The 10,402-nt window shown below is 43.2% G+C and overlaps 1 protein-coding gene across 2 annotated transcripts; it reads left to right on the top strand.

The window, feature by feature from the left end:
- Positions 1-3,278: 3,278 nt before the first annotated feature.
- Positions 3,279-10,306, top strand: LOC128446222 (eukaryotic peptide chain release factor subunit 1). 2 transcript variants are annotated; one of them, XM_053429218.1, is made up of 11 exons: positions 3,279-3,411; positions 3,794-3,904; positions 5,118-5,293; positions 6,377-6,516; positions 6,652-6,790; positions 6,952-7,142; positions 7,323-7,452; positions 7,553-7,726; positions 7,845-7,909; positions 8,007-8,154; positions 9,579-10,306. In XM_053429218.1, exons 2-11 carry the CDS (start codon positions 3,819-3,821, stop codon positions 9,659-9,661), a joined length of 1,332 nt encoding a protein of 443 aa, XP_053285193.1. In that variant the 5' UTR covers positions 3,279-3,411; positions 3,794-3,818; the 3' UTR covers positions 9,662-10,306. The 2 variants fall into 2 exon arrangements, with proteins under 2 accessions (XP_053285193.1, XP_053285194.1); XM_053429219.1 differs by lacking the exon at positions 3,279-3,411 and adding an exon at positions 3,518-3,671.
- The last annotated feature ends 96 nt before the right edge of the window (positions 10,307-10,402 follow it).

Here is a 10,402-nt window from a genome sequence, read left to right as displayed (position 1 = left end):
TTGGAGTGTGTAAAATCTGTGGACAATATGTATCTGTCTTTCCAATTGTACAAAAATGCATTTAAACAAATTGGTATTTCTTCCAGAGAAAAGTGGAAAAGTATCATAACAAATTTAAAAGTCAGCAGCACCTAACTTTGTAATTACAGGTTCACTGAAAGATTACGTGGGTATAAGGTCATGAGTATGTACTAGTTAAGTGCACAGAGCATCAGCACCAATCAGGATCTGTGAGCTGTTGAATCATCATTTTAAATGGCGAGGCCACCAAAGGTATGTCTTTGTTATGTATTGAGAAAAAAAAATGATTCATTATTTTTGTAACATAATTTGAGGCTCTTTCAGAAGAGATTGCAAATTTAGAACAATTTGTTTTTTCCTTTCTCTCAAATCCTGAGGCTTCAAGAGCCTGTCAACCTTCTCTGAATGCTTGTGTGTGACAACAACCAGGTGAAATGAAGCACCGGCCAGAACAGCTCCCATCCACAGCGAAGCATGAGCCATCCATTTCCAAGTGACAGATCATTACGGCTCTGATGCTCGACAGATGGTGATGAATTGGCACAGATACCGATGCTTGACAATTTTGGAGGCAGTTCATTGCACAAACTGCTATATCATTTTTTCTCCATGATGTCGCCGTCCTGAGTGTGCCAGATAATGACAGAAGCTACACCCGCCTCCTCCCTCGCCCCCACAGTTCACCAGAGATGGTTCATACCACAGGGATGAGCACGCTCGTTGCTTCATGCACAAACAGATGTTTGTTCTGACAGAAACAATCACCATTCACTGAGGACACTGACTAATATCCAGCAAAGCTAATAAAGCATGCCGCAATTAGTTCGACAAATACACAACAAGGCCTGACTTCTTAGTGTCCCACAGAGCAACACAAAACACACAATGAATGTCTGGGGATATGATGCACCTGTTGGATGAGATTTTGTAGAAGTCTTTCATTTTTCAACTATCCAACGCTGTCATCTAGTGGTCCACATCTGTAAAGGCTCCAGTATTATTCCAAGGGCTCCATATAGAAGAATAAAATGGTTATTTCTACTTAATGACCCATTCATGCTTGCCACTCTCCTTCTGATCTAGGCCCTTACTGGTGAAAATGATATAGGCCCTTACTGGTGAAAATAAACCGTTAATATACACAGAGAACCAATGTTTTATTGAAAAATTGGAAGAAAAAAAACTATGTTGGCAGATTTTTTAAAACATCTTTTAGACAGATGTCAATGGAGAAATACCATTGTGTGTTTGATTTTCAGGGGAATTGCACAATATTCACAAATGCAGCAACTGTTCAACATATAATTCAATGTAAAAATGTCTTAATAGGATTTAGCTTATGTAATCTAAACATATTAAATTAACAGTTAAGTATAAGTGTGAGTATAAAGTATGATCGAATTGTTTTCTGTATTTTCTCTTCTATCACATCTTTTCATGTCAAATGAACAAAATGTATAAAAGTCAAGGGATGAAAAATGCCAAAATATGGTATTTCATTGAATGTGACCCGGTTCATCTACAAAGGGCTTTGCTTGTTGTATAACAGTGATCTATAACCTTAAATAAGAGCCAGGCTATACTTACGCTCCAATCTTGGCCTCACCCAGTGTCTCACCCAATAATTTTCAAGTGCATCATCAGCCTCAACAACAGACGGCGGCCGGATTACTGAGCTGCCTGGTTTAAAACGTACTGCAACGTTTTCTCTCTCCCTTCAATACCACCATCCACACTAATTGCACAGCTGGCCTTTCAAATGGCCCACTCAGCAGTCTCGAAAGCCACATTGTCCCAGAACTCATAGCTGAACAGATGATTGGACCCTGCTGACTTGGATTTACTGAAATGTTTCATGAGTGTAACATTCGAGATACCGGGTGTGTTGTTAAATGCTGCAGTTAAAGTAGAAATTTGGTACATGGAACTCGGGAAGAAAATGAGTTTTCCAACCGCCTCTGTTCTTTCTTTCCTACGTCAGCAACAACCTGACAAAACATCCGTAAAAGACAGAGGCCATCTCTGCCGGTAGCATTAAAGGGATAGTTCACCCGGAAACTCACTCATTATCTACTCACCACTAGGCCGACGGAGGGGTGGGTGAAGTGTTTGAGTCCACAAAACACTTTTGGAGTATCAGGGGTAAACAGTGTTGCAGCCAAATTCAATACAATTGAAGTAACTGGTGACCACTTCTTCCAACGTAAAAAAAAAACAACAGAAAAACATATAAAATGCCTCCATACAGCTCCTGTGGTGTCATCCAAGTAAACCCTAACATTAAAATTCATTTACACTATGTTTTTAGCATAAATGGTCAGTGTTATCCTCCTCTTGAGCCACATTTGCGTACAGCTAACAGCAGACATTTAGGCTAAAAACATGTTGTAAAGGATGCCGTTACGAGTCGAATTAGAATGTAGAAACTCCAAAAGTGTTTTGTGGCCACGAACACTTCGCCCACCCGGCCATTTGCATTGAGGTGATTGGATAATGAGTGAATTGTTCCTTTTTGGGTGAACTATCCCTTTAGGTGGTAAGCTGAGATTAACTTTTACGGAACACATCAGCCATAATGAGCGGGAGCGCTTTTATTTTATTTAGTAAAACAGATACTAGCTCATCCATCTGCCACCATTGGTTCATCTGGTTTCTGAGGGCAGGCTGGATGTGTCTCCCAGTGGACATAATTTAAACCAAGTGAGAGTTGTTGTTATGCTTAGTTTCACATAACTAACCTCATTAGACAGATTATGCTGAGGGAAACGAAGCATTTTAATTAGAAGTGAGTTGAAATGAAATGTTTTGGGGGGGGAAGTGTGAAAAAGAGTAACAGCAGCTGATGCGAGAGGAATTTATCTAGCATGCATGTTTTAAAACTGGCCAGCAGATGTCCCTGTTCTCACTAAATAGTAAATATTTATGGAAAGAAGTAACTAGATTGCAACAGGTGAAAAGAACGACTCCAAACATAGAGATAATTATTAAGTATCGACGTAAAAACTTCTTCGGGACCAATTTAAAAAATCGCTGTTTCGCTAAATCTAGTACGTCAACTAGAGCCGGGTCGTCTTCTCGCCAACTACAAGTCCCACAATGCACGCTGGCAGACGCCCGCCCGGCTTCGATGACGCTTGGTCGCGTCTGTCCAATGGCTGTTCAGATCCGTTTGATTGCCACGCGCGCCGAGGGATCTCATTGGTTTCCATGCGGTTTCCAGGAAGTGAACGCCGCGGTTCAAACCACCTCCCACATGTGCGGCCCCGTCGTTAGCACCACGCGCGGCGTGTGGAGGAGAGTGGAACCGGTCGGGAAGGCAACGTCACACCTCGGACCACCGACCCGACGTAGCGCAGCAGACTGAGAGCGGAGCGGCGTTGTCCGAGGCAGGTACGGTACCGGCTCCATTTCTACCGCTGGACGGAAATCTGACAGCTGGTTTCCATGTGCTTTCCGAGGGATCGGGGGGGAATGTAGGTCGTATTAGATAAGAACCGGGTGGACGCTAGGGCCTGGCAGACTGTAGGCCTTTCATTCTCCACGCACTGTACTGACATAGAGAGGCCGGGTAGGGTCTTTCCCTCACGGTCAGTCCAGCCGCCCGCTCTGGTCAGGTGCCTTATCGGACGCCGCGCCGCTAGTTTGGAGAGGTACTCCCCCCGCCCCATCCCCCGAGCCGGCACGAATGATCCATCTGGCCACTGGGGCCGCCAATCCGGCTCCTGCTCGGCTCACCGCATGTGTTTTACTCCTCTTTTTCGCGTCTTTTCAGGTGCTGAAGCGATTACAGCAGAAAGATGGCGGACGACCCCACCGCGGCGGACAGGAACGTGGAGATATGGAAAATCAAGAAGCTGATCAAAAGTTTGGAGGCTGCCCGAGGGTAAGTGATCGATTTAAGGTGCGGGTCGATACCGTGGTCGGTTAGCGGCACCGGGCGGTGTGGTTTCGGCTGATGGTGTGAAAGTGGACCGCCGCAACAGCTGGAGATCGGATAAGTGCGGCCGAGTTTGGGAGTGGTTAGCTTAGCTTAGCATGGGTAACTTGCTAATTGCTAGCCGCTAACTGCTGGTGCATTTGGTCTTCTCTGGAGGTCGGGAATAAAGTTTTAATGTGGAGGACTGTGGATTTTTAGCCGCCCACGGTTGTGTGGTATCGGTGACAGCGCGCGGTTGGTCGCCTCGAGTCCCAACAAAGAGTGCACAGCTAGCCGCGGTAGCGTTAGCTTAGTTGCTAATGAGACCCGTTAATAGACGTCATCTCTGGAAAGAGGCCGCCATCGGTGCCTGTATAGAGCACGTTGATGGGTAAATGCTAGGCAGGCTAGCTTACAGCCTCCACATGTTCCAGACGTATTTCACAACTTTGAATGGCGTTTGCGCGACAATTTTACACGTAGATCACATGTCAGATCTGCTCGCTACCGCGAACACACAGTGAGTTAGTTGGCCTCATGGCAGCCCGGCGACTCGGCGTTACATTAAAGTTTGGTTGCTACATGGTGGCCAGGCGGAAAGAAACCCAGATCAGTTGTTTGCCGGTAGGGACACTGTGGCCTTACTGAATAGTCAGACATGTGAGATATGGGAGCTGCTACACTGGCTCCTAGCTTGCCGTCTAGTGTTGAGCAGAATGTGCTGCCCTGTGCTTCACTGCCTGCCATGCTACACACAGTTGACCATTTGCCCTATATTCATCTAGCTGCTGCTACCTCCGCCTGTGTGTGTGTGTGTTTAGTCGGCCAGCAATGGCATGCTTTGCCTTTGAGACTAGAATCGAATGGAGGACAACTGTGTAGCAACAGAACTGTAACTCAGTCCTTGGCTTCAAGGGCAGAGATTGTTGACTGACTGAAAGCTCACCCTCAACTGTTCAGAACTAGTCACGGTGATTTCTGGCATGTGAAAGAGGTGGCGTTATATTGAGGATGTTGAAGACAACGGTCCAAGTTGCACTTCCAAATAGTTGAAGTTGTGTATAGTTGGCATGGAGAATTGTTACTGTGGTGGTACGCTATTTACAGAAGTAAGTTTTGTTAGACATGGCTTGTTTACAAATACACTAACATGAAATCATCTCTCTCTCTCTTTCTTTAGTAATGGCACCAGTATGATCTCGCTTATCATCCCTCCTAAGGACCAGATTTCCAGAGTGGCCAAGATGTTGGCTGATGAGTTTGGCACCGCTTCCAACATCAAGAGCAGAGTCAACAGGCTCTCTGTACTCGGGGCCATCACCTCTGTACAGCAAAGACTAAAGCTCTACAACAAGGGTACTTGTCACAAGGCAAACTTAAATATAACCTGCTCAGCTTGGTTTTTAGAGTTAGCTGGACAGAACTGATTCCCACTACAGTGTCTTAACATAAATGTGATCCTCATGTTCTCAGTGAAAGGGAGTCAGCTCTGGTGTTTATTGACATTTTAATGTTACCATTATAGAGACACATGAGTAGATGAAACAAACGCAGCCAAACAATCACCCAGAACAGACAATTTCATCAGATTTCAGTGCCTGTGTACACTTCATTCCAGATTTACAAACATGATCACCTTTTCGGTTACAGTAGCTCTAGATTGATCTAAAATTATAAATGTGTTCATCGAACATCTCTCCAGGCTTGCAAATCTTATATTTCTTCCACGGCAAAGACATTGATTGGACACAAATATTCATTACAATGCTATTCATCCATGTCAAGCTCCTAACCATCTAGTAAATGAGAGGGTGGTAAATGGTCTGTATTTATGTTAGGCTTTTCTAGTCTTGATATCCACTCAAAGTGCTTTACAGTTCAGCTCAAATGTTCCTTTTTACATCAAGTCAGCAAAGCAGTAAGCAGATGAAGATTGTGGTCACACATTGACTGTCATTTACTGTGAATGGGCAAGGACATGTCAAATTTGGGATTTTTAACCCAGTTAGAGTTGATGTACTGTACCATTGAATACACCCGGTACACTGTGTACTACATGTGAGTGTAGTGTACAGACTGAAGTATCTGATTTGAGCATCAAATACGGCATAAATGAAAGTGGCTATAAACATTGAGGAAGCGTGTGTCTTGCCTTTAGCCACAATGTCGGTGCATCAATATATCATACACCAGAACAATCCAGGGAGAACGTTGGACATTTTGTCACAGATTATCATGGCCTTTTCAGAGCCTCGCAATGCAACCAGCACAATGACATAGATGAATGTCAGAAAGCTTGATGATTCTTTAGTGTCTCTCTCCTAGCACCCCTCTACATTGTGTGCCACCTCTGGCCTCTCCTGCAGAAACATTGCATTGTATCTGCATCTGTACAAATGCAGTTTCTTGATTCTAATCACCTTTCACTTCTCTTTCTAGTGCCCCCCAATGGCTTGGTTGTGTACTGTGGGACCATTGTGACAGAGGAAGGCAAGGAGAAGAAAGTCAATATCGACTTTGAGCCTTTTAAACCAATCAACACCTCCCTGTACCTCTGTGACAACAAGTTCCATACCGAGGTGAGAGCTGTTGTTGCTTTCTGTGTCTTTAGATGATATATTTTCTTGTAGAGAAGATTCTTGAGATGGGAAGTTCTCTTTTAGTATCTTGCATGCACTCTGTCACATTCTTATGATCCCACTCTCCTAATACAGGCACTGACGGCCTTGCTCTCTGATGACAGCAAGTTTGGCTTTATTGTGATCGACGGTAGTGGGGCGCTGTTTGGAACACTACAAGGCAACACCAGAGAGGTGCTGCACAAATTCACTGTGGACCTACCCAAGAAGCACGGTAATGACCCACTACGCTCACACAACTCTGAGATTTAGATATGTTCAGGTTCACAAGCAGGGATCTGCAGAGAATATATAAATATTACTTTTTGTTTTGGCTTTTACGTTTGCCCTCAGCCAAGCAGATTCTAAATATTGCGTCTTTTATCTCTCTCTCAGGCAGAGGAGGACAGTCTGCTCTGCGTTTTGCTCGTCTGAGAATGGAGAAGAGGCACAACTATGTGAGAAAAGTGGCTGAGACGGCTGTCCAGCTCTTCGTGTCCAACGACAAAGTCAATGTCGCAGGAATGGTCTTGGCTGGCTCTGCCGACTTCAAGACAGAACTCAGCCAGTCCGACATGTTTGACCCAGTAAGTCTGTCTGTGTTCTAACAAAAATAAGTACTTGGTGTTTATTGTGTGATATATTGGCAATTCAAATATGGTTAACACATTTGAATGACTGGCTATATTGTGTTTTTTTCTGTTTTGTACTTTATACTTGTGTGTACATCTCAATGGTTTATCTTTCATGTGCGTTTGTTTCTATAGAGGTTACAAGCCAAGGTTCTGAAGCTTGTGGACATCTCCTACGGAGGAGAGAATGGTTTTAACCAGGCTATTGAGCTCTCAGCAGAGGTTCTCTCTAATGTCAAGTTCATCCAGGAGAAGAAGCTCATAGGTGAGTCATTGGGCTGATTACAGGTGTCACCAGCATGAGCTGGAGAAGCTTTTAATTTTTTTGTACTTAAGATTTTCCTACTTGCTCTTCCTCTGCATAGGACGGTACTTTGATGAGATCAGTCAGGACACGGGGAAGTACTGTTTTGGTGTGGAGGACACACTCAAAGGCCTGGAAATGGGAGCAGTGGAAATCCTTATAGTCTACGAGAACTTAGACACCATGCGATATATTCTACGTGTGCACGGGGCTGAGAGCAACGGATTGGAGAACGGTACACAACCCATAAACAGTATATCCTCCATTGCTGAAAGATTATTTTAAATTATAAATAGGATTACAATGTTATTGAAATGTTGTAATTTTAGTGTCCCTCTTTTGTTGAATTTCAGCTGAGAAGACCTTGTACTTAACGCCGGAGCAGGAGAAAGACAAGTCTCACTTCACAGACAAGGAGGTATGCTTTGCAAAGAAAAGACACATCCCTGTGATTGAAGTTAGACCAATTAAGGATCATGACATGTGTCTCTGACTTCTTTTTGGTATTTTTCTAGACGGGGCAGGAACATGAGCTGATTGAGAGTATGCCACTACTGGAGTGGTTCGCTAACAACTACAAGAAATTCGGAGCCACGCTGGAGATAGTAACAGACAAAAGCCAGGAAGGGTCCCAGTTCGTCAAGGGCTTTGGAGGCATCGGGGGTGAGCACACAGTTGTTTACGCCAGTATCTATGACCCTGGAATAGTACATTTATACAACATCCAGGTAGAGGGGAAGGAGGACATTTACAGCTCAGTGGTTATTCCCTTCAAGTGCGCAGAGAGTAGATGTACTGCCCTTAAACTGGAGAGGTCAGTCTCTGTCCTCTGTACCTCCCATGCTGAATAGGTGGGGGCTGCAAAATATAAAGGTTAGCTCAGGACTGCTTGTCAGCGTATTTAATGTAGGAAACAAAGCCTCAATTATCAGCCACATAAGCTTGTCACAAGAAAGAGATATATATATATTGTATTCAAGATGATCTACTCAACATTAATTCTATGCTGATATCTGCAACTATTAAGAGACTGATAGCCTATGATTTACTGTATGACTGCAAGAATGTCTCTGGCTAATAATAATTATCCGCAGAGCACTATGACCTATATGTAGGAGAAATAGCTCTGAAAAATGCTGAAAAGATGCCATTGTGGACCAGATATGAGAACAAACGGTTAAAACACAACCACAGCTATCTGAGTGAAACAGTTACTATAGCACTTCGGCACTGACATTGCATTGGCTCCTTGGTAAAGCACCATTAGATATGTTTTCTGATAGTAGGGAAGACAGATTGTTCCAGCGTGGTTCTCTTTCCTTCTTGATTCACTTCCCCCTGACTCACTCCCTGAGTAGGTATAGAAATGTGGAGGCAAAGTAGAAGCACCCTGAATTCATAATGTCCCTTTGCTGTATATGAAAATGTATGTGGTCCCCCCTTTTTGATGACCAAATGTCACAAGGAATGCCATGATATCAATAAAGGGTAACCGTAGCTCATCTTTACCAAGTGAGTGCTTGTGCGTTCAAGCATTTATCTTTAGGAGAACATTCATCATCTTGCCAACCACTCAGTGTTATAACTATAAAAACAAGTATATAATAAGTCAAAGAATTAAACATATATTTAACATGGTTTCCTGCTACAGGTAAGGCTGGTTCAAACTGTAAGGATGATTTGCTACATAGGTATTTGTGTCAGTCATGCAGAACCTTTGTATTCTGTGAACAGTTGAAATACCAGAACATAAAGCAGGACAACTAAGGAATTTGTGATGGTCGAAAAATGTTAAAAGAATGCATTTAAAGTTCTTTTAAAATTTCCTATTTTGTCTAAAATCTAATACTATGTGCGTTTTTAAACTGTAGGTAGTTCTTTAAAAAAAAAAAGAGAGAGAGAGAGAGGGGTGGAATTTCATCAATTCATTATTTTTAAGAAGGTAATATTCCCTCCCAAAAAGCTAACGAGGCTTAGCTTATCCTAACACATTCTTCCTTTAATGCTGCCAGAATCTAACTAAACATGAAATAAGCTGACTGGCCATCATATTACCCGTGCTAATCTATTATCTCTGTGTTCCTCAGGTATCTTGCGGTACAGGGTGGATTTCCAGGGCATGGAGTATCAAGGAGCGGACGATGTGATCTTTGATTTGGATGACTACTAGGTAGTCGGGGACTGATTTATTTGGAGAAAAAAAGCAAAGGAATGAATGAAGAAATAAGGAAAGAAAAATGCCACCTCTCTTGCAGCAAGTGAGAGGTGCGACAGTGTTGACCATATATATGACAGACACACCTTCCAATTAACCTGTTGCATACACAAACTTGCACATACATTTCATCTGTACACACAAGAAAAAACATCTTGCAAGCTGAAGAGGAGTGAGAATTTTTTCATCCAGAGAGGGAGAAAGCCCTTCCTGAATAAATCCCTGCCTTAGAGTGCTGGTTCCTTCCCCTAGTTGGATTGGACTCGACTCATTTTTGTTCATTTTTTTTCTCTCCTCCCCTCCATTTTGAATGAACACAACAGCAAGTTCCCAGATTCCTCGCTGCCCCCAACCCAGTCTGAAGATGGATTTTGGACTCACCCCTCACATATAGAAAAATATATTTTCCTTTCTTGCCTCATCATCTCCCTACCCTCTCTCTCTCTTCTCCCCTCTATGCTTTCTCTCTCTTTTTTTTGCATTTCATTTTTTTTACTGGTAACTGCTGCTGTTGTATTTTATGAGAGTGGGGGATTTTTTTTACCTGGGTTTCTGTAGAGAAAGGGGGACAAAGTATTAAATTTGAACTGCTGAAAACCATTTCTACCTCCTCATCTGCTGTGGTCTCAACCCTGTGCTTTTGTCTGTCTGTACCTGGAAGGGATGATGTTTTGTCTGCTTTCCTGACGATGGAGA

The sequence above is a fragment of the Pleuronectes platessa genome, chromosome 8 (assembly GCF_947347685.1).
Source record: "Pleuronectes platessa chromosome 8, fPlePla1.1, whole genome shotgun sequence".
Taxonomy (NCBI): Eukaryota; Metazoa; Chordata; class Actinopteri; order Pleuronectiformes; family Pleuronectidae; genus Pleuronectes; species Pleuronectes platessa.
This window is presented reverse-complemented; position numbering and strand designations above follow the sequence as displayed.

Coding starts and splice junctions, on each gene's coding strand:
- LOC128446222 (XM_053429218.1), top strand. CDS start 3,819: ATGGCGGACGACCCCACCGCGGCGGACAGGAACGTGGAGATATGGAAA. Junction 6,517..6,651: donor ACAACAAGTTCCATACCGAG/GTGAGAGCTGTT, acceptor CTCCTAATACAG/GCACTGACGGCCTTGCTCTC. Junction 6,791..6,951: donor GGACCTACCCAAGAAGCACG/GTAATGACCCAC, acceptor TCTCTCTCTCAG/GCAGAGGAGGACAGTCTGCT.